The sequence below is a fragment of the Tachypleus tridentatus genome, chromosome 2 (assembly GCF_004210375.1).
Source record: "Tachypleus tridentatus isolate NWPU-2018 chromosome 2, ASM421037v1, whole genome shotgun sequence".
NCBI lineage: Eukaryota > Metazoa > Arthropoda > Merostomata > Xiphosura > Limulidae > Tachypleus > Tachypleus tridentatus.
Genome location: NC_134826.1, coordinates 129,461,325 through 129,486,924, shown reverse-complemented (window position 1 = coordinate 129,486,924; position 25,600 = coordinate 129,461,325). Strand labels below are relative to the sequence as shown.

Genomic DNA, 25,600 nt, shown 5'->3' with positions numbered 1-25,600 from the left:
CAGGGGTTCTATTCCCCTCGGTAGGCTGAGCAGATAGCCCGATGTGGCTTTGCTATAAGAAAAACACACAAAACCTGAAATAACTTTTACTTCATCAAACAGAAATAAACGTTTATCTTCTCATCTCATAAAAGATCATATCGACATGTAAAATCAGTTACATGAAGTGAGAAAAATCACTTCTAAAGTCAGAGTAATGTTAAGTGCATAAAACACCGCAACAGTAAACGTATCTTATGTAAAATGGATTTCAGAATTTTAATTATATTTTTTTTACATTCATCGAAATAAATCACACATATTATGTTATTACGATACCTTATTACCTGAAATGTTAAAAGTTCTAATATTGAAATTATATCCGAAAATATATTATACAGTACCATCCAGCAAAAACAAGATATACCGTTATTCTACTGACCCTATTTCATTCTCACTCATAAGTTCTTAAAATAATGCGTATGACTTTTTTATCCTGTTCATATAAGTTTTGAAAAATATACATACAGATCAGATTGATTTGAGACTCCAAAGGATGCCGTTCTAATTTTTTGTTCGTGAAACAAAGCTCACCGATACGTAAGTTGAATAAAGAAAAGAACAAACATATATTTCCCCACAAACATCCCTTTTACTTTTAACTGTAGCATTTCACAATTCCTTTTGGAATGTTGTAATTTTTCATCTTATTGTATAACAAACCACAGAACACCGTCCAAAACACGACGTAAATTCAATCACGTGCTGTTGCGCCACGAAGATCATAACATTGAAGGATCTCTATGTCCCTAGTCTTTTCATATTTAATGCTTGTATCATTTCAACTAGGATTACGTATGAAAAATTGCATTACTTATTAAGGCATGCACACTTTTAAAATAACTTTTTATAGTTCTAGAATTCACGTATATTTAGGAAAAAGAGAAATAACATTTTCTCAAATATAAAAAGCGCTTTTTCTTCCCTGCGGAAAGAATTTATAAAATGTCAACCTCAATGAAATGCAAGAAACGTCCCTCATTTATATAATACGAAATATCTTCCATCTCATCGAATATAAATTCTTATGACATTCTTTAATTATTAATTGTTTTCGTGTTTGAGTTTAGGGAAACCTTGAAACTTTGTTTTTATTTTCACTTATTCATGCATGAACTAGTAGAACAAACGTTCTAGGAGGTGTTTGTTTTTGTTTGTTTCTGAATTTTGCGCAAAGCTACACGAGGACTATCTGCGATAGCCGTCCGTAATTTAGCAGTATAAGACTAGACGGAAGGCAGCTAGTCACCACCACCCACCGCCAACTGTTGAGCTACTCTTTTACCAATGAATAGTTGGATTAATCATCACGTTATAACGCCCCCACGGCTGAGAGGGCGAGCATGTTTGGTGTGACGGGAATTCGAACCCGCGACCCTCAGATTACGAGTCGAGTGCCTTAACCACCTGGCCATGCCGGGGCCTCTAGAAAGTGAAGCAGTTATTTTTATCAAATTTATGTTGCTATTCTCTGTTTATATTTCATATTGTCTGCATTGCTTATTTTGCAATGTGTAGTGAGAGTTTGTAAAATAACAATTTTTCAATATTTTGCAAGAGTTTTGGCCTAGAAATATGACGATCATTTTAAGTTTTGACTTACAAACAGTGAATTTGTGCTTAGAATCCAACAATACAATAAAGCACTCTTGCGTACAATGAATAAATGGTTTGTTATTTACAATTAAACTTGAAATTTACAATGTACACAAACATAGAAAACAATAACAACTCCCTTAGTTATCCAGTTCAATAGAAGTTTAAAGTCAAATAGGGTCTTTTTGCTTTGTTGGCCCGATTATATCTCGTCGTGTAAGGCCAGTCGTACACGATAATCGTCCATTTTGAAAATATTATAAGCACAGATATTTAATACTGGCCTAAGATGGTTTTACTCTCTTTAAATTTTTACAAGTTCTAAAGTAATTGCTGTGCACCGAACCCTAAAATCATATCCATTTTTCTCCATCACGTACAGATTTTTCACAAAACGTCATTTGTACTTTTACATAAGTGAATAATTTCAATTGAAATCGGTTTATATTTTATGCTTAAAATGTTCGCAACCAATGGCTACAGATTTCTCTAGACCAATCACCACGAGAGTCTTATCGATCTTTCTAAAACCCAAAAATAACAAACCTAATAACAAGAACATGTTCATTGTGGTAAACAAAATAATAATTGGATCTAAGTAAGAGTTTTACTTCCCGGTTTGTAAAAATTCCTCACGTGATAGGACAAATTGAATATTATTTTCGAAATCTGCGTGTCTGAATTATAGAAAATCCGTTGTTAATAAAAATAGCTTTTATAAAGTTTAAATTCGCAGGCCTGTGAAATCTGACTGAGTTCACATCAACACACCATCCTTCGCTGAAACTGATATTATAGTCTTCCACTGCTACATTAATATGCACTTTCTTAGCAATTATTCAATGCATTGAAAAAGTGTTTGAAAGTTGTGGCTTCCTCACCACATTTTCTAGACTGTTCAACCGTGTTAAATAACAAACCTACATCATACACGTGTTAATTCCATTTTTATATATCATGCACGTCAATTTGCTGTAAAAATGTAGTACACGTTTGTACTAATTAGAAAGTACCCCTAGGGAACAGCGGTAAGTCTTCGGATTTACAACTCTAAAATCAGAGTTCGATTCCCCTCGGTGGACACAGCAGATAGCCCGATGTGGCTTTGTTATAAAGAAAAACACACACACTGATTAGTAAAAATAGTATAACTAAATAAATGTAAAGAACTACAAGCGGTGAGATATTAGTGAAATAATAAAACAGGAAATGTATGTTTAAGAATATCAGACTTAAATCAGTATTTATAACACAACACGGTACTGAAATCAGTATTTATAACACAACACGGTACTGAAATCAGTATTTATAACACAACACGTTACTGAAATCAGTATTTATAACACAACACGTAACTGAAATCAGTATTTATAACACAACACGGTACTTAAATCAGTATTTATAACACAACACGTTATTGAAATCAGTATTTATAACACAACACGGTACTGAAATCAGTATTTATAACACAACACGGTACTGAAATCAGTATTTATAACACAACACGTTACTGAAATCAGTATTTATAACACAACACGGTACTTAAATCAGTATTTATAACACAACACGGTACTGAAATCAGTACTTATAACACAACACGGTACTGAAATCAGTATTTATAACACAACACGTAACTGAAATCAGTATTTATAACACAACACGGTACTTAAATCAGTATTTATAACACAACACGGTACTGAAATCAGTATTTATAACACAACACGTTACTGAAATCAGTATTTATAACACAACACGTTATTGAAATCAGTATTTATAACACAACACGGTACTGAAATCAGTATTTATAACACAACACGGTACTGAAATCAGTATTTATAACGCAACACGGTACTGAAATCAGTATTTATAACACAACACGGTACTGAAATCAGTATTTATAACACAACACGGTACTGAAATCAGTATTTATAACGCAACACGGTACTGAAATCAGTATTTATAACACAACACGGTACTGAAATCAGTATTTATAACGCAACACGGTACTGAAATCAGTATTTATAACACAACACGGTACTGAAATCAGTATTTATAACACAACACGTTACTGAAATCAGTATTTATAACACAACACGTTACAGAAATCAGTATTTATAACACAACACGTTACTGAAATCAGTATTTATAACACAACACGGTACTGAAATCAGTACTCGTAGCACAACACGTTATTAAAATTAGCATTATACAAAACATAAAGTGCACTCAACAAATATCCCGATATGGTTTTGCTATGAGAAAACACAACCACACAAACAAAACATAAAAATGCACATAAGTAAATACGTTTACTTGTTTAAACACCAACACCAACATTAAGAAACAATATTTAAAATACGGCGACTGAAATAATTATAGTTAAGATAAAATATCCATCTTCTCTCATATTACATTAATTTAACTTGTTTCTAACGCCCAGTCAACTCCTTCCAGTGTTCTGGAGCTAGACTCAGCCAACGGAACTAACCATGACAGACGGTTTTGGGATGATCCTCGGAGTATCCTTAATTATAAGGCTTAGGTCTCCTACCGAGGTGGCTAAAACTCCTCCGGAAGGTCAGCATAATGGAATCTATGAGTTAACATTCAATCTTTCTCTCCTCTTTTTTCTTAATCTGAAGATGGCGTAGGAAGGTCGAAACGTTATTCTCTCCTTATCAATAACAGTGTTAATATCCATAACAGCCGTTCTGAGATACATTTCTAGCCTCTCTTGGGATCCCGGAGCACCATGTTGTTGCCAATTATTGGTTGTGAACTACTGAACAAAGACAAACGTTGAACATACCTACCAAGAACGACTCACGTTGTCAGAATATGGTAGAAAAAGAGATCAAAATCGTAATAAAAACATGTCGCATTCTGAAAAACCAAAGTTATAGGACCAAAAGATCCTCAATCGGAAAAATAAAAAGTGTCTTAATTACATTAGATGATATGATACATTTATACACATTTACAAGACTTGTGATTCATTAGAGGATTATACAGTTACTTGTCAGGAATAGAAGGAATCCTATGTAATTATTAAGTGGAATATTATTGGAACTGCAAGAGAGAGTAGAAATATGGAGGTACGGCGGTGAACAATTTTCTAGAATTTTTAAATTTTCTTAAGGAAGAAGATTTAGTTTGAATTTTGCGCAAAGCTACACGAGGGATATTTGTGATAATCGTCCCTAATTTTGCAGTGTAAGAATAAAGGGCAGACAGAGAGTCATCACCACCCACTGCCAACTCTTGGGCTACTCTTTTATCAATGAATAGTAGAATTTACCATCACTTTATAACACCTCCACGGCTGAAAGGGCGAGCACGTTTGGCGTGACGGGGATTCGAACCTGAGATCTTAACATTATGATTCGCGTGCCTTAACCATCTGGCCATGCCAGGCCTAAGAAAGAAGAGAAAAAAATAATCTAGAATAAACAAAAGTTTCACAACTACACTTTCACACGGGCTGAAGACAGACGCAATCTGAGGATCGCGGGTTTGAATCCCCATCTCACTAAATATGCTCGCCCTTTCAGCCATGGGAGAGTTATAACAAATCAGTCAATCCCACTATTCGTTGGTAAAAGAGTAGCTCAATAATTAACTGTTTGGTAGTGATGACTAGCTGCCTTCCCTCAAGTTTTACACAACTAAGTGAGGAACGACTAGCGCAGATAGCTCTCCTGTAACTTTGCACGAAATTCAAAACAAACAAACAAACTAACGACAGACTTATGACCTGGTTGCGGAATATTAAACTAATATTTGAATTAAGCTTTCTTACGCGTTAAACTGCTACTTTAAAGAAAAACTCATGTTTAGACTAAGTTTTCTTATGAGCTAAACTACGGACTTTCGGACGTGTTGCAAAACACTTATTGTGAAACGCTAACGAAAAGCGAACGTTAAACACAGCTGTCAAGAACAACTCACATTTGATTAAACATCGTTTGCATATCAGTGAGAAATCAAATGATTTTCACGTAAGTTATTCTAAGTAGACAATTGTGTAAGTCTAAACAAATGTGTTGAAGCATGTGAAAGTATCCATATGGTACAAAGAATGTAACAAACTGTATACACAGGTAACCTTTAACGTAACCTTTTACGTCATTTGATGCCCCGTCCTGTATCAATGGCACCGATTACAAAAAAGAGAAAGGCTCACTCTAATTTCTGGATCAACCACCTTAAAGTATATCCCCATTAGTTTGAATGGATTATGCTGCAACCCCGTATAAAAATTTATGTCTCTAGACCATAAGTAATTAGTTGTCCCAAACAGCAGTGTCCAGACTTCTAGGTTGCTTCATAGGGTTCGGGTTTTCCAATTGCTCCAGTTCGTTTGGCTAAGATCCTGAGATATATAGACAGTAAATGGCAGATTATGAATACGTACAAAACTTGAACTACAATAAATCCATGTAAGTTTGAAATTCTGTTCTCCTTCCACTAGTAATATTCCCAGGTGGACACATGATGTATGATGCAAAGTCGTTGAAGTTATATAATTAATGTTGATAGGGTTAGAAACATTACGGAACTATTATAAGTTACTAAAAGTGTGAAAGTTTTATGTAATTGATTTTATTGTTTTTCATTCATTATGAGCCTTGATATGGTAATCAATGTTAATAATAAATCAGCATGTTACACTATTCGACTAAACTACAATATCAAGAAGCAAATCTTTTAAACAATAAAAATAAAATAACAAAATTCTTAAGGAAAAGAAGAAAAGGTCAAAGATGTGTCTGACCCTCGCATGTCCAGCAAAATCGAACCTAAAAATCTCCTAGTGGGATGTCTGTGGACTCACACCGCTAGAAACCGAGTTTTCAATACCCGTGGTGGGTAGAACACAGCCCATTGTGTAGCTTTGTGCTTATTTCCAATCAGGCAAAACAAACAAATCGAACATAAAAATCCGATATAGTGAATTATGTTCGGCCCGGCATGGCCAAGCGTGTTAAAGCGTACGACTCGTAATCTGAGGGTCGCGGGTTGGTATCCCTATCGCGCCAAACATGCTCGCCCTTTCAGCCGTGGGGGCATTATAAAGTTTCGGTCAATCCCACTATTCGTTGGTAATAAGAGTAGCCCAAGAGTTGGCGGTGGGTGGTGATGACTAGCTGCCTTCCCTCTAGTCTTGCACTGCTAAATTAGGGACGGCTAGCACAAATAGCCCTCGAGTAGCTTTGTGCCAAATTCAAAACAAACAAACAAACAAATGAATGATGTTCACAAGTTAGAAGAACCACACTTGATGCAAGTACTCAGGTACCACAGATGAATGTTCTAACGTATTATTTGGGATGATTACGGCACGCCCTTGAGTGGGTTAGCGATAGAATTAATTGTGGATGATGTAACAGCGGTACATTGCATTCCCTATGAATCATTTGATGAAGGTGCCTTTGAACACAACCAAAAGACTATTTTGTAATAGTTATAATGATACATATAAATGGTCAAGACACGTTAAGAAACACTTTACGGTTCAGACACTATAGTAAGTTATGAATTGTTCCTCATTTTATTTCTGTCAAGTTTAGAACTTCAAGCTTTCTTTATTTTATTATAATATCTGTCAAAGGCACTAGTTTAAAAAAAAATGATAATGTCGTTTGTTTCCTCTTTAATAAGTCAGGTGTTCTCTTATTAGAAGTCATAAAGAGTGGACGATTGCTGTCTGTACTGTGCTTTCACATTAATATCCGTATTATCAATTTCAACCCCATTTAACCAATTTCATAAAAATATCCGTAGGTAGCATATCAACATTCCGTATTTCACTTACTGATATATGCAAAGACGCTTCTTGTCAAAAGGAAGTTCAGTTAACTATTCATTTCAACTACGTTCCACTTCATAGAACACCGCCAGCAAATTAATATCGTTGTCTAAAGTATTTATTGCTCGCTTATTTCAGGTTGTATTTACGTCACAAAGATTAATTCCGCGAAATTTCCTTTGTCCTCAATCTGACATTTTAATAGGAGCGTCGTCCTTTCGTCACGTATATCTAAACCAAATTTCAAAAAAATAAAAAACGAGAAAGCATTTCTAGGTATATATTCTACAACCTGCTGAACATTCTCAGTTCGCCTCGTTTACCATTTCAACAAAGGTTTGTTTGTTTTCGGATTTTGCGCAAAGCTACTCGAGAGCTATCTGCGCTAACTGTCTCTAATTTAGCAGTATAAGACTAAAGGGTAGGCAGCTAGTCATCACCACCCACCATCAACTCTTGGGCTACTCTTTTACCAATGAATAGTGGGATTGACCGTCACATTATAACGCCCCCACGGGTGAAAAGGCGAGCATGTTTGGTGCGATGGGGATGCGAACTCGCGACCCTCAGATTACTAGTCGCACGTCTTAACCCACCTGGCCATGCCGGGGCCTATTCAACAAAGGAGTCTCAGTAAATGTTGTATTTACCTCCGAGCAAACTTCCAATCAGAAATGTTCTCGCTTTTATGTTCTTTAACACCAGATTTCAGGTAATCACCGGAATAATCCTGATTGATTTGAGTGTTTATTAAGACTGGAACGTCTCACAAAAATATGATGGACATACATAATATCAAATCACACCTTACTTAAAACAACTCACCAGTTTGAAAATCATCAGTTAAGAATATGTTAGGTTTAAAGAAACGATGATTAGTCTTAGCATATAATTTATTAAGACTGGCAGGATCTCGTACAAGTATTTCGTATGGTTTACATATAACCACGAATTATTAGGTTTTCTTGTAAGATACATTACGTCATTAAGTAGCAATATATTTACTTTCTGAGCAGTTTTCATTTGCGACAGAAATTCAAAATTTAAGTTCAGAAAGTGGTGTTTATTGTCCTAGCTTCGATAATGAATCGTTATTTACAAATATATAACTTTGGATGAAACATTTTAGCTGATTGTTTATGTTGTTTATAACAATTAAAGCAAAAACAGACTTCCTAAAGACATATTTCGAAAGTTATAGAACATAAATAGAAAACAATCACAATATGTGTTCAATGGGTCAACATACATGATCAGGCATATGAAGTTGCTACGAGATATATTTTAGCACCAATGCTGGGTAATCAGTTCCCATGTTTCTGAAAAACGTTGGGCAGAAAAATGATCAGAATGATTTAGACCTATTTATTACAAAAAATATCACCAACACAACGTTACTGTTTTCCAACCGGAATAAAATGTGTGATAAACTTTAAATTATTTAAATAGTAAACTGCAAATTATATAAACACAACATAACCATAGAAAACACCCAAATACTGAATAAAGAAACAAACATAAACAAATGCAAAATTAAAGAAACCTTACTTATACAACAACTCAAGCCAAAAATAAACCAATAAAAAAGAAACACTTTTAAACCTATATTAATAAATATTTCCAACATCTAAGCACGCCCTCTACATTTCTACACTCAATTACACAACCGCCTTCAAACATGAGGTCAGTTATCTGTAAGTAACCCTTTCTTTCTTTGTGAACCTGACGATGGCTGAAGAAGGTCGAAACGTTGTTCGCTCCTCTACATAGTGCTTTATCTATGCATACCAGTCGTTTTTACATATATAAAGTACTAGAAACTACAATTTCTATGTGTATTTGTTGAAAATAATAGTGGATTTCTAAATGCGAAATATGTCACAAAAAAGAATATTTTTATGGACTTATATTTCGGCTATAACGGTTTTATTTTCTTTAGAATTAAGCACAAAGCTACTCAATGGGCTATCTGTGCTCTGCCCACCACGAGTATCGGAACCCGGTTTTTAGCGGTGTGAGTCAACAGACATGCCGCTGTGCCGCTGGGGAGGGGGACGGTTTTATTTCGGATTTATATAAATCTATTTAACTAGCGTTTTAATCTATATAACAAATAATGCCTTTAGTGTTTAGTAAAATAATTCAATAACTTTGAAAATGTTTTGATAAATATAGGTTCCAAGTAAACTGATAAGGCTGTCAAAGGTGGTTTTAAACAAATAACACATTTCTTTAAATATAAAGGCTAGAGTCATCAAGCAAGGGTATTTGTTTCTCTACCATATTTAGGACGAGGATCTTCTGATATTAAAAACAACTTCATAAAATATTTAGTCTTATGAAAATAGAATTAAATATTTATCTGCGTGAAAGATAAAACTACAAAAATTATATAATTTTTAAAGTTGTTTATAAATATAGATTGTTGTAATATTCCGAAACCTGGCTGAAATAATTACAGTTTTAAGTATTTGAGCAAACGAATCACGAGAAGAGAGATATATAACCACGTGATGTATGCATTATTGATACGAGTGCGGTAAGACGAATCACGAGAAGAGAGATATATAACCACGTGATGTATGCATTATTGATACGAGTGTGGTAAGAAGGCCCCCGTTTACATAAATTCAAATCCCACTTTTGAGTTTCTAGTGTGACACATATATGAATTTCTCTTAACTAGCTGAGCTAAAATTGGAAAAGTGGTCATTACTAGAGAAAGAATGTCGACTTGTATTATTGAAACGAAATTTCGCACAACCATAATAACATTAGGAATTATATTGGATTCAAGACAAGCTTATAATGGAAGAGACCGAAGAGACCCAGTAATATGGTCCACTAAAGTTTGAAATTAATGTAACAAAGAAGTAGACATACTACGATAATTGATATTAGCCACAACAATATAGCTTAGAACAGTAATGTTGTATGTCAACAGTCCAGAAATTTCACGCTAACAATTTGATAAGCACCAGTGACCACGCAAGAAACTAGTCTTAGAAGGATCTTCAGATACACAAATAATATAATAATAATAATAGGAAAACAACTTTAAACTGAATAACGAGCGAAATGTAACCGACTTGTTTGTAGTTAAACACAAAACTACACAGTGCTCTGTCCACTACGGGTATCGAAATCCGGTTTCTGGCGTTGTAAGTTAGCAGATTACTGTTGTACCACTGGAAGGCAAATATAACTGAAAATAGGCTAAGTGCTAACAGTATTAAGATGCTGCAGCTTAACACATGTTTCAACAATAACACTTCATTTGACAATATGTTAGTAGAGAAGTCAACATTTAATTGACGTGATATAAACGTCAAAAGGACAAAGTTTAAATTTGTTATAAAAATCTCGTAAATTGCTTTTGTTTCTCACATTTCGCTTAACTTGTCCATTTCGGTTTTAAAAAAATAGAGGCACGATCTACGTTTTGTCTCCCATGAGCCACTTTTTCAATAGGCCTTTTGTTCCATAATACAATGCGTCTCTCATTGTTTTGTTTTTTTTTTAGTTTTTGAATTTCTCGCAAAGCTACTCGAGGGCTATCTGCGCTAGCCATCCCTAATTTAGCAGTGTGAGACTAGAGGGAAGGCATCACCACTCACCGCCAACTCTTGGACTACTCTTTTATCAACGAATAGTGAGATTGAACGTCACATTCTAATGTCCTACGGCTGAAAGGACGAGCATGTTTGGTGCGATGAAGATTCAAACCCGGGATCCTCAGATTACAAGTCGAACGCCTTAACCCATCTGGCCATGCCGGGCCTTGTCCAGTCATAAACAAGTTTGTCTACGAAACTTGATAAAGTCAAAGCACTAAGGGAATCGAAATAACGTTGAATGTTTTTTGGTTGTTTAGAATTAAGCACAAAGCTACACAATGGACTAACTGAGCTCTGTCCGTCACGGGTATAAAGACCCAGTTTCAAGTGGTGTGAGTTCACAGACATACCGCTCTGCCACTGGAGGCAACGTTGAATGCTAACTGTTGTTTATCTCTGTCTAAGCATGTTTACGAGCATTCTAAATAGAGAGACTAGCCCTGAAGATATTTTCTGTTGTTTCATGACAATATAACAGTGAAATATATATGTAAAAATGGCTCGATTGGGTTGAGAAAAGTTTTACGCACAGGAGCGAACAACGTTTCGACCCTCTTCGGTCATCGTCTGGTTTACAAAAAAAGAAAGAGATAACTGACCGAAAGCTGACCACATGTTTGAAAGGGGTTGTGTGACTGAGTGTCGGAATGTAGAGGGCGTGCTTAGATCCTTGAATATATAATTTTATGTTATTTATTTTATTATTTTTATTTATTATATTATTTTTAATGTAGGTATAAAGGTGACTCAAGCCCAAAATAAACCAATACAAAGGAACACCTTTATACCTATGTTAAAAATAATATAATAAATAATATAAAATTATATATTCAAGCATCTAACACCGCCCTCTACATTCCGACACTCAGTTACACAACCCCTTTCAAACATGTGGTCAGCTTCCGGTCAGTTACCTCTTTCTTTCTTTGTGAGCCTGACGATGACCGAAGAGGGTCCAAACGTTGTCCGCTCCTCTGCGTAAAAAATTTTCTCAACCCATACCAGCCGTTTTAACACATATATTTTTCTCTACAAGTGGGTTTTCTCGACATCACTAATATAATAGTCAATAGTTATCTGGGTGTGAAAGAAAACTGCGTACGTATTGTTAGAGAGCGCTCCGAAAAAAATTAAACACGCCCCCAAGAAATTGATAAATTCTTTTAACGAAGTAGCGCTCTCACCTGTTCTGGAATTATTACACACACTTCACTTATTAATAACGTTGCGTGATTTACGTAAAGTGATAATTTTATTGTTTGAAATTAAATTAATTTTTTTTAACTTCACTTTTGTGCGTCGGACGTTTTTCTTCCTCTTAAATATTACTGGATCTGAAACTTTCGATTATCCATATTCGTATACATATATATAATACTGACTTTTTGCATGTAACTTATATGGGTTGATGTTTCTAATATAAGATACTTTAATATAAATATACAACTATATAAATTATAATTAAATCAGTTTTTAACTTTAAAAGTTTTCAATTTAACAAAACAGTTTCTTTTTGTACTATTACCACTCTACCAAAATATAAATTACAGAAAATCTTTAAAAGCTCTTTGCTTATCGTTGCGTATTATAATTTAGCTCGGACGAGTGTCCAATTTACTATATTTCGTACGTTACGTATTACTATTTCAAATAACCGGATTTTCATTTGAATCTATTAGTTAATCAGCTGTTAATATGTATCAAATTTATGTTATTTGCCAACAAGGTTGATACATACAATTTCATTTTTAACATAAATATATTTTAATACGCAAGCAATAATACAATTTATAATAACGGTATCACTAATAGTTATTAAAAATGATAGTTTATGTACAAGAGTTTTACAAATTTACAAACAATACTGAGTCTTATATCAGGTTTAAAACTGAATATTTTATCAATGGTCCAGGTCCACGACGAGCAAATTAATTCTCAGTTAACATTGTCATACCTCGCTGAAGCTAGCTAGCTCTATTGGCCTTGCACCAATTACAAGCGTAAGCGTTTGTCAACAACAGTATCTAATTTCCTCGTAGAAATGCTAACGTCCGAAGTTAATTCACTGAAGTTGAACGGTTTATAATGTTCAACTTCTATAAACATTTTTGGTCCAATTCTGTAGTTTTCCAATAGAGGTTAATCACAATTATAGCTTCCTAGGCCTGTAGCACTCTGACTGTCTAATAATATTCTTATTTGTCTTTCGGCATGTCGGTTTTTATATACCAATCACGCGAGACTCTAGAACATTCACCAAAGTTCACTACAAGACTGTCAGACACTGGTATCACATCCACATCTAGTAATTTATTGATTCTTACTCAAGAATCTTCTACAGATTTCCAGAACATTCGTTACTTGAGAAATACATAGTCAACAATATACGTCACATGTAAAAAAGAACTATACAGAAACGAGAGTTGGCAGACACTGAAATAAGGGTATAACAGTAAGTTTGTTACACATCTCTCCTTAGACAATTTTTAACCAAGGTATTACAAACACACACACACATATAATCGTATATATATATATATATATACATTGATAACAATCTATTCAATACAATACATTATCAAATAATTATATAAAAAGTTCATAGATCATGACAATATGCAACAATACAAATAACCTTTTGATCATAAAATTACACAGCACTTAAAAGTTCTTAAACACAAATGTTATATCTTTGGCTTGACACCATCAATAATCACACTACTTGGGTGTTCTTCGAAAGTGGGACAGATTATAAAGGAGTAATAGAAATTTTCTGATTATGTTTTACAGCCAATTGGCATGTATTACAAGTTTTACAAAAATAAATGTCTTATAATTTTGTCAAACGTGTTGTTGACTCCTAAGTAACCTCTCATGGGAAGTTCATGAACAGCTTTCAATATTTCAGAATGATATGTTTTTGGAACAGCTATTTGATAAATTACAGCTCAATTCTCTGAAGCTGGTAGGGTTGATGGTCTCCATTTTTTTTTTTTTTTGCAAAAGTGGAGTGCACATTTAAACAATGATGAGCTGAGGATCTGCGGATCTCATCACTGTTTAAATCTACACTAAAAATGTGAGCTGAGAATCTGCAGATCTCATCACTGTTTAAGTGTATACTCCAAAAATGTGGGCTGAGGATCTGCTGATTACATTTTTGAAGTGTACATTTAAACAGTGATGAGATCCGCAGATCCTCAGCTCACATTTTTGGAGTGCACATTTAAACAGTGATGAGCTGAGGATCTGCGGATCTCATCACTGTTTAAATCTACACTAAATGCAGATCTCATCACTGTTTAAGTGTATACTCCAAAAATGTGGGCTGAGGATCTGCTGATTACATTTTTGAAGTGTACATTTAAACAGTGATGAGATCAGCAGATCCTCAGCCCACATTTTTGGATATACACTTAAACAGTGATGAGATCTGCAGATTCTCAGCTGACATTTTTAGTGTAGATTTAAACAGTGATGATATCCGCAGATCTTTTTCTTGTTCATAGATCAGTTTACTCCTAGCACATGACCCTTCACTGGCTGTTCCAGATCCCTCACGTTCATCATTGACACTCATCAAAGCCTTATCAGTAGGACAATCATTCACAACATCTATATCGGACCCTAAAACTTTCTCTAAGAAATCTATAACGTCGTCCTCCGAACACATGTCTATCATTAATTTTTGGCTAACTTTCTCAGCCTGAGCTCGAGTCACACCACACGAGGGAAACACTCTTGGATTCTCCTCAATAACAACATCATCCTGAGATGAAAGAGTGATTGGCTCATTAACTATATTGGGTTCGACAACAACTTTTAACGCAGCCCAGCCAAATCGTTTTTTAACAAAAATGACACATCCTTAATTGGCAGAGTAGGTCTTACTCCAACCACAACTGGTCCCAAAACTAGATATGATGTTAAGCAAACGTTATGAAGAGGGACATTAAGAAACCCACTCCTATAATAAAACAAGTATGACGTTATGAAGAGGGACATTAAGAAAGCCACTCCTATAATAAAACAAGTATGACGTTATGAAGAGGGACATTAAGAAAGCCACTCCTATAATAAAACAAGTATGACGTTATGAAGAGGGACATTAAGAAAGCCACTCCTATAATAAAACAAGTATGACGTTATGAAGAGGGACATTAAGAAAGCCAGTCCTATAATAAATCAAGTATGACGTTATGAAGAGGGACATTAAGAAAGCCACTCCTATAATAAATCAAGTATGACGTTATGAAGAGGGACATTAAGAAAGCCACTCCTATAATAAAACAAGTATGACGTTATGAAGAGGGACATTAAGAAAGCCACTCCTATAATAAATCAAGTATGGATATTCAAATAAACGTGTAACGGTAAATCTGTTACATTGTACAGTGACTCGTTTAAGCTAATTTAAAGTTTTAAGAATGTTCAACTATATATCTGTGTGTATATATATATAATTCAACATGTGTTATGTATTTGTCTTTTCAAATGTTTGCAGTGAGACATTCACTCATCATTGGTCACTTTTGCTTTCAGCTTTTATTATCATTTAATTGTTAACGATACTTTTATGACACCTTTTAAAGACAACTCTTTGACACATACTATGTGTGTTATTAGCCCAAGTGAGAGCATACTTCAAATGTTAATGCTGTGATTTGGTTGGAATTTCTCGCAAAGCTACACGAGGGTTACCTGCACCAGCTATTCCTAACTTAGTAGCTATAGACTATAGGAAATGCAAGTAGTCATCACATCTCACCCCCAAATCTTGGGCTATCCTATTACCAACGAATAGTGGGAATGATCGTAAAATTATGATGTCCCCACGGCAAACATGTTCTCTAGGGGGGATTCCATTATTCCTGACCATTAGATCATGGATTTAATTAATTATTTCGATGCACAGAATGTTTACCAAATTTCAAATACCTTATCTCTTATACATAATTCTCAGCGATATGTTTCAAGCTTCCCTTACGAATTTATATACATAATTATAATTTATCTGCATAACATGCGAAAGAAACAATTACTTTATATTTCACCACTAGGTGAAAGAAAAGTTGTATATTTTCTGTTCACAAAATTTGTTGATTGGACCATAAACAGTCATTAAAATATTATATAATACACTGGCGCTTTCAACTTATATATTTTTCCTCTAATATATTTGGAAATAAAAAATATATATTTTTAATGTGTAGAGTAGACGAAACAGCTTAACTGACGCTTAAGATAACGTACTTTTTTACGTTACGCTACGATAAGACGCTATCTTTATTTACCATTTAGTAAAATGTCCAAATTTTGTTTTAATATTTCTTTGGTGTCCTCCGCTGAGACAGCAGTAAGTCTACGGATTTAAAACGCTCAAATCAGGGGTTCGATTCCCCTTGGTGGATACGGCAGATAGCTCGTTGTGGCTTTGCTATAAGAAAAAAAAAACATTTTTCTTTCAAAAGAGATGGTCAGTGTGAATTATGGAATATGTTTTGTGAGGGCAGGGTTTTGTTTATTTTCACCGATTATTGTTAAGTACAAAGGTACACAATTGGTTATCTAGATTCTGCTCACCACAGGTACCGAAACTCGAGTGTTTAGAGATTTAAGCCCTCAGACCTGCCGCTGAGCCAGCCAACTGGAATGTAGACGTGAGATTTTAGAATGAGTCATTTGGTTCGATATAATAGCTGTTTCTGCTAGAATCACCGTTGTCATAACAGAACCATAAACAGTTTTTTTTTTTCATGTTTCTGATGAAAAAGAAGTGATGAAATGATACAATAAGACACTTTTCTATTGTGGAAATAAAACAGGGAGGAGCGACTTTTATTCACCAGATAATAATAAAGGAACTTCTCATTTCAGCTGAAATAAAAAAAAGTATTTTTTATTATCATTTGGGAAGTATAAGTCTTTTTTTATGGCCAAAAGTGTCTGAATCCCTGCAATATTCACAAAAATTGTGGAAAACAATTGTATCGTTGATATTTTAAGACCAACTAAAGTCCAAGTATCAAGAAGGAGCCACACGTCTCTACAACTCAGTGATATTCTAATTTCAAGCAGTTTTTTTTGTTTATAAGTCATATTTCTTTAAGCATTATGTTTTACCGTGCACGATCGTTTTTGTTTCGTTTTTCACCAAACTACCACATTATTATTAAGTTTATTTAATAGTAATTAATTTACATCATGTGTAAAAAGCTGTAAAGAAATTTTGAAACCTATAAAAGTGCAGTGTCTGAGAAACATTAAAAAAAAAACTGTACGACCAGTATCGTGAAAACATTCGAATGTTAGCAGTTATTCTGATAAGCAATATTTTTACAACGTCAAATTAGTGCATTACAATGTTTGTAATTTATCCAGTAGTACTGAAAACAAACTTTAAAAGTGTGTGATTCTTTGTTCTAATAGGCAACACATGCCAAGTAAGTACGTATACTACTACCGTTGTCCTCAACATCGTAACAATTATGTTCTTTCTTTCGCTTTTGCTTTTGATCGTGAAGAAGATGTCTACCAGTTTGCTTTCAGCTATCCTTATTCGTATTCTAGACTTCAAAAGTATCTCGACTTGCAACAAACCCAGTTTCCGGAAACCTTCAAAAGAGAAACAATTGGCCAGTCTGTGGTAAGTTTTGAAGAAAATCTTATTTTTTATTGTTTGTTGTTTGTTTTTGTAAAAACAAGCTTCGTATCCATTTATGGCGGAGATGTTCTGAAATAGTCAACAAAGAAAGTGGATAATGCAGTAATATCTGTTGTTTATGTTTCTCTAAAATTTTTAAAACCAGAACAGAAATCTATTGCAAAATAAACTTTCATGATAGAATAAAATTTCAATGGAGAAACAGGAATTTCGTGGTTCTCATACGAAACGTTTGTTGTTGTTGCTTGTGGTATTTTATATCTCAATTCACAATATTTATACAGGGTAAATATAGTGGATGTATTTAAAGATATACGAACAAAGCATAATTCTATACAGAACATTATTTGTGTCAATAGGTACTCATAGATCAAGTTCGGTTTTTAATATCGTTACAAATCGGCACTTATAAAGTAGGGGGCACAACTATAGAACGAAAGATCCAAATAGCACTGACCAGTTTCGCTGTTGCTGCCCTACACTTCAATGGTCGCCTAGACTACTCACATATATAAGATTTCTACATTTGCCAGTGTATGAGACGGTCCCGTATATTTTTACAGCAAATTAGTGTTTTTGTGTTTTGAATCTCGCGCAAAGCTACTCGAGGGCTATCTGCGCTAGCCGTCCAGTGTAAGACTAGAGGAAAGGCAGCTAGTCATCACCACCCACCGCCAACTCTTGGACTACTCTTTTATCAACGAATAGTGGGATTGACCGTCACATTATAACGCCCCCACGGCTGAAAAGGCGAGCATGTTTGGTGCCACTGGGATCCGAAACCGTACAGCAAATTAAGCATATTTGTTTGAGGTTCGATATATAAGATGACCTCTGTTATCTCTAGGATATTACTTTTAAAACAATCTTAAACTCTACTAACATGCGTTCTGGGGTAATCAATACAATCACAAGTGTGTGGTTTTTATGCTCTTGAAATGCTGCATGTGACATAACTTAAGTCACAAATCCGTTATTAACAGTTCTCGAAAGTTTTTATCGCAGTTGAACTCAGTCTCTAAAATTAAACCTAAACATATAGAGCTATTATATTTTTTTTATAAAATTAGTGTACATTACAGAAACTCTTTATATAACATTAGCAATTTTTACATTAGATCACTACAACTGAAATAAAAGACGTTTTGCTTAATTGTAACTCTCATGTGAAATAGATAATTTGTAGTTATGAAGAATCGAGACAAATGATACAATTACGAACATATTATTACAACACAATAAGTGGAACAATGTCAATGCACTTGCTCAAAAAGGTAAATGAAAGTAAACAACTTAGTTTTAGTAAAATTCTATACTATAATGGAAGTTTTGCTTATATGATACTGGAAAAAAAATTATTACGCGATCTGCAAACCTAAACTTCGCGATATTTGTATCGTGTGTGAATATAGAATTGCTTGTTTGTTTTGGAATTTCGCACAAAGCTACTCGAGGGCTATCTGTCCCTAATTTAGCAGTGTAAGACTAGAGGGAAGGCAGCTAGTCATCACCACCCACCCTCAACTCTTGGGCTACTCTTTTACCAACGAAAAGTGGGATTGACTGTCACATTATAACACCCCCACGGCTGGGAGGGCGAGCATGTTTGGCGCGACTCGGGCGCGAACCCGCGACCCTCAGAATAGAATTGCAATAGGATTCACGATTTTCCCGTTTCGCCTCCGTTTCTCGTCACGGAGAACTTTACTTTTTCCTATTCTCAGGGTGAATATATGACATCATGAATACGTCACACGCGAATATAATGCACTGGCGCCACGGCTAATTTAAAATAATATTTCCATTTAATGAATAGTAGAGTTGATTTTCCAAAAAAATAACTTTTAGACTAAACAGATAAATCTAGAAACGTCATTACGATTGCTTGAAACTCACCGTGACAAATTATGTGAATGTTTTGAACCCAAAACAAGAGTTATTTACTTTTATTACATAAGTAGAAACACGTGAACCTTCTTGTATTATTAATCTTTGAACCTGTTTATAATACGAGGAGTAAAATAAAGCTTTATTTTAAAAGTAGAAAATATCATCTTATACATCGGAAAATACGTTTAGTACATAGAGGTCTGATACACATCTGATGGCCATGCGGAGCGTTTAAATGACTCCGAGGTTAAACATATTCAACAAAACGTAATACTCATTAAATACCTGGAGTGAAAGACACTTTGAGCCGAAAGGTCTGATTTAAAAATAAAGGCAGACTTATCGAATTATTTATTAGGATACAACAGATCCAGAAATGTTTTCAGTACTTATGCATTAATAACAAGTATTAAAATGCAGTGACATTGTTCACAGGTTCGTACTAATCAGTCTGATAGTACCGGAGAGCTAAGTGTCTATAAACAAATGAACAAATTTACACACAAACCTTAATATATAAACAATGCCATCTCAAATTGAGCTCTGAAGTATGAGAAATGAATTATTTCCTTTTATAATACTATCTGCTGACTCCCGTCTAGAAACTTTCTGCATACGCAGACACGTTACTCTTATTATTGTATAGAAAATAAGTGTCAAATGGGACAAACTAAACTAAACTAACGTGGCAGGGGTTCAGTTTAGAGAGAGAGAAATCAGAAGAGTTCTCTCTTCAACCGGGGTGTTCAGGAACGTTGTGGTTCCTCTTCGTCCCCTTTCGTGGATTGTTATTAAGATTAAGTGGTGTTTTTTTTTGTTTTTTTTTATTTTAATAAATTAATTATTGTTATTGTTCTTGACTTTTTGGGTGGAGGATGTCTCTCTAAATGTTGTCTTGGGTGGAGGCAAAGGCAGCAGCGGAAAGAAAGGCCGGGACCTGTCCCGAAAGGAAGAAGTTGAGCAGATGTGAATATGAATATAATTCAAATCCAGATCAAATCAAACGGTACCATTCAGGGTCTGGCAAAAGAGTTGCCTGGGCTGGGATCTAGAAATCCAATGCCTAAAGATTTTGATGTGGGGAAACGGGAGTGCCCCGAGAAAACCCACTTGCACAGGACAGGCGCCGAAAGTTTTGCCTGAAATGGGACAAAATACACCACACAAATATGTATGTGTGTTTGTGTTTTTTATAGCAAAGCCGCATCAAGCTCTCTGCTGTATCTACTGAAGGGGATCGGACCCCCTGGTTGTAGCATTGTAAATCCGTAGACTTACTGCTGTCCCAGCGAGAGACGTGTATGTGTGTTTGTGTTAGCACTAAAACGTAAATTTACGACAAAACATACATATACTAATTTTTTGAAAGTTAAAAACAAAAGTTACATATGTCATTAAAGGTTGGATATCTAATACTTAAAAAAACACAATAACATAGGCCTGCAAATTTAAACTTCATAAAAATTGTTTTGGTTTTAATGATGGATTTTCCATAAACCAGCCACGCAGATATTAAAAATAATATTCATCTTACTTCAATTACGTAAAGATTTTTTTTTATAATCGGGAATTAAAAATAATTTCAAATCAAATTATTATTTCGTTTACCATAATGGAAATTTGTTATTATTATATTTATTGTGTTTGGGTTCTAGAACGATTAATAAAACTCACGTCGCGATTGGTCTAGATAAATCTTTAGCCATTTGTTGTTAACATTTTCAACATAAAAAAGTGTGCCACGATTTGAATCAAAATAATTCACTTATGTTTTGGCAAAAATGAAGTTTTGCGAAAACTCTTTTCGTTATAGAAGAGAAAAAAAGGAAAACATTTCCAGATTTATCGAACAGGACCTACAGTAAAACATGTAAAAATATCAAGACAGTAAAACCATCACATGCCTGTGTAATTTATAATGACTAAGAAAAACATTTGATTATTCTTTGGTCGATAAAATGATGAATTCTAACATATTTATAATTATCAAGAGGAAATCTACCACGCTAGACATGTAAATAACACGTTTATTCACTACTTATGGGTGTATGATAAGCCAGCGAATAATGCAACTATTTTAACAGCTTAACGATGTTTAAGATATAAATATATAGAGAAACGTGGCGTGTATTTATTTATACAAACAATTATTCTTGTAAGTTAAACGAACGAGAATATACCAACAATTATTTTTTATAACAAGAAACTCTCAGTGGTTTAGGCTTCACAGACGAAACTAAAAATCAAAAACCAAAATCATCGCTTTTCTACTCAATATTTTGAAACTGAAACTATTATTATTGTGTTGTAAAAAACATTGTTGTACAATGGCTCATCTTGTAGTGTGATAAAATAAGACGTAGAATCGGAAACACTAAAGCTGGATTGAGGTTCAGTAGGCCCAAGGTCAGAGCCTAGGTGACCTATGTGTAAATCCGGTACTGAGTAACACTCTGTTGTTTGTACGGCATCAAGAAAACGTTTGAAGTTATAACTCGTTGACAGTTTTTATTTGTTTGTCGTTTACCACAAACCTCCACAACGGGCTACCTGTTCCCTGCCTACCACAGGTATCGAAACCCAATTTCCTGTGTTTAAGTCTGCGGACATGATCGAGTTGACGTCTTCGAACATCTACTACTACTGAACCGACAGGTAAAATGACTGGCCCGTTTTTTATGTATGATCGAACATAGATTTGGTTTGTTTGAATTTCGCGCAAAGATACTCGAGGGTTATTTGCGCTAGCCGTCCCTAGTTTAGCAGTGTAAGATTAGAGGGAAGGCAGCTAGTCATCACCACCCACCGCCAACTCTTCGGCTACTCTTTTACCAACGAATAGTGGGATTGACCGACACATTATAACTCCCGCGCGGCTGAAAAGGAGAGCAAGTTTCGTGCGACCGGGATTCGAACCCGTGATCCTCAGATTATGAGCCGAGTGCCTTAACCATCCGGCCATACCGAGCCTCCAACACAGGTATAATACAAATGATATTTGCACGTATTCTTGAGAGAGATTTTTCTTAATGCAGTGGTTATTATCATAATACAGGATGTGAAAATACGTTTTGTATGAGCGTTTTGACAATTATAGATCTTTATTTAAATTAATCCTTCGGCTGGATGTTAAATAAAAGTCATAATCAGAAAAGGGACTTTTTATTTTACGAAATGACCTAAACCTAAACTGAAAATATGGTAAAATTACAAAATCTTCTAAGTTAAAAAGCGTTTTAACTTTTGCTGTTAAAAATAGACTACTATTACGTCCTGTTAAATCGTTAAATAATATACTATTACGTCCGTTAGTATTGTTGGCATGTTGAATCGTTAAATAATATACTATTACGTCCGTTGATATTATTGTCCTGTTGAATCGTTAAAAAGTAGACTAATATGTCAGTTAGTGTCATTGGCATGATGAAATGTGAAATAATAGACTAATATATCCGTTACTGTTATTAGCCTGTTGGCGTGATAAATCGTTATTTCCGTTAGTGTCATTGGTCTTTTGATCTTGTAAACTATAGACTATTACCTCAGTTACTTTTGTTCACCTGTTAAGCTGTAGTAGTGTTGTTGGTCTGTTAAATCGTTAACGATAGAACTGTGGTGTAATAGTTTTAAAATATAGCCCTGGAAACAACAGAACTGAACTGCTTTATGTAATTATGTAAGTACGTGATGAGAAACCCTAACAAGAGATCATAGTTAAATTATCAGTTTCTGTTAAAACATTCAATCATCTTTTAACCTATGAAAAGAACTGCCCGTTAGACCTACCTTGCTTGATTTACAGATATAATTATCATATTTTTGTTCTCGTTCAGAAAATTAGTGTATGTTTGTACATATGAGTGTCTGTGGTTATAATCTTTGTTACTCCATAAGAAACAGACGTATGTACCTTAGAATGTGCCTGTGAGTTCTGACGGTGCTTATATGTTCATGCAAGAAGTATCCTCTCATGCGTTAATCCTGTGTATAACATGATGAATATACCCTCGGAAGTGTAGAACAATTGATATCTTTCATGTTTGGAGCAGTTTCTTTTTATTATTTTCTCAAAAGGTTGTTCAGATGATGAAGTGTTGTCTAATTATTTGAATTAATCCATGTCGATTCTCGAAAGATCATTTTTGTTAAACTCGGGATGAGCTACACGAGGGTTATTTGCACTAACCATTTCTAATTTAGAAGTCTAAGACTAGAGGGAAGGTACCTAGTCATCACCACCCACCGCCAACACTTGGGCTACTCCTTTTACCAACGAGCACTCTAACCACCTGGCCATGCAGGGCTTGGGTTTTTAGCCTTGTTAAGTTTTCATGATGATGCTAAATGAAATGGTGCACTGTTTTGCCTTAATATTTGTTGTTCCCTTAGTGAAAATCTACAGAATGGGCTCTTGGCACTTTGTTTACTGTGGGGAATCGAACCCTGGATGTTAGTGTTGTCAGTAATTAAACTCACTTCTCACCCCTCTCAAAAAATTCATTCTCATACAAAGAAATTAAGACATAAGTACAAACAGGTTTCTTGTGTTTTTCAATATTATTAACCTTTTGTTAGATATATAAGTGGTAATTAAATGTAATAGTTTCAATATGGTACACTCAGTTGCTACTGTATAAGGTAACACCTGCTCTTTGACACAAATACCCAAACAGTGAATCATGTAGCTGCAACTCAATATATAAAGTATGGAAACATTGTTAAAAGATTCAGTTGTTGTTTGACCAAACATTAGAATGGAGAAGATACATGATCTAAGTAACTTTGACTGTGGAATGATTGAAGGTGCCAGACGTGGTGGTTCCAGCATCTCAGAAACTTCTGACCTCCTGGGATTTCTCCGTACTACAGTCTCTAGAGTTTACAGAGAATAATGTGAAAATAATAAATTATCCAGTGAGCGCCAGTTCTGTAGGCGAAAACACCTTGTTAATGAGAGAGGTCAAAGGATAATGGCCAAACTTGTTCCAGATAAAAAGAGAGCCACAAATACTAAAATGACCATTATTTGCAACATTGGTGTGCAAAAGGCTATTTCTGAACACACAACACGTCGAACCTAGAAGCGGATGGGCTTTAGCAGCATAAGACAACAGTGGGTTTCACTCCTGTCAGCTAAGAACAGGAAGATGAGGCTAGAGTGGGCATGGGATCACCAAAACTGGACAGTTGAAAATTGGAAAAACGTGGTCTGATCTGACGAATCTCGATTTCTGCTGCGACATGCAGATGGTTGAATCAGAATTTGACATAAACAGCATGAATCTATCCTTCTCTGTGTCAACGGTACAGACTGCTGGTCGTGGTGTAATGGTGTGGGGAATGTTTTCCCGCAATACATTAGACCCCTCAATACCATTTGAGCATCATTTGAATGCCACAACGTATCTGAGCATTGCTGTTGACTATTTGGATCCATTTATTGCCACAATCTACCCTTTTACTAATGGCTACTTCCAGCAGGATAATGCGCCCTGTCACAAAGTACGCATCCTCTCAAGCTGATTCCATGAACATAGTAGTGACTTCAGTGTACTCCACGGCCTGGACAGTCTCAGATCTCAATCTAATAGATTATCTTTGGAATGAAGTGGAATAAGAGATTGGAAGCATGAATATATAACCGAGAAATTTGTAAAAACTGAGTGATGTTATGGAGTCAGCATGGTTCGAAACCCTTAAGAAATATTTCCAGCTACTTGTTGAATCCATGCCGCGAAGAATTCAGGCTGTTTTGGAGGCAAAAGGGAGTCCTATCCAGTCCTAGATAGGTGTATCTAATAAAGTGGCCACTGAATGTATATATATGTATACATACACTTATACAGCAAATGTATATAATTATATTGTTAAAGAAAGAACTACGCTAATTTTCATCAACCTTGGTATGAAATTAAAAATTTATCTGGAGAACTACTTATCCAAGTTACTGATACCTTAATCTTGTTACACTAGCATGAATTATCT

General features: G+C 34.9%; 1 protein-coding gene across 1 annotated transcript in view; it reads left to right on the top strand.

Annotated features, from left to right (window-relative positions):
• LOC143245097 (cytosolic carboxypeptidase 6-like) overlaps positions 1-25,600 on the top strand; it is a 367,230-nt gene that overhangs the window by 233,501 nt on the left and 108,129 nt on the right. Inside the window, exon 5 of the mRNA XM_076490975.1 lies at positions 17,491-17,707. Coding sequence (XP_076347090.1) covers positions 17,491-17,707 — 217 coding nt within the window. The remainder of the gene's footprint in view (positions 1-17,490; positions 17,708-25,600) is intronic.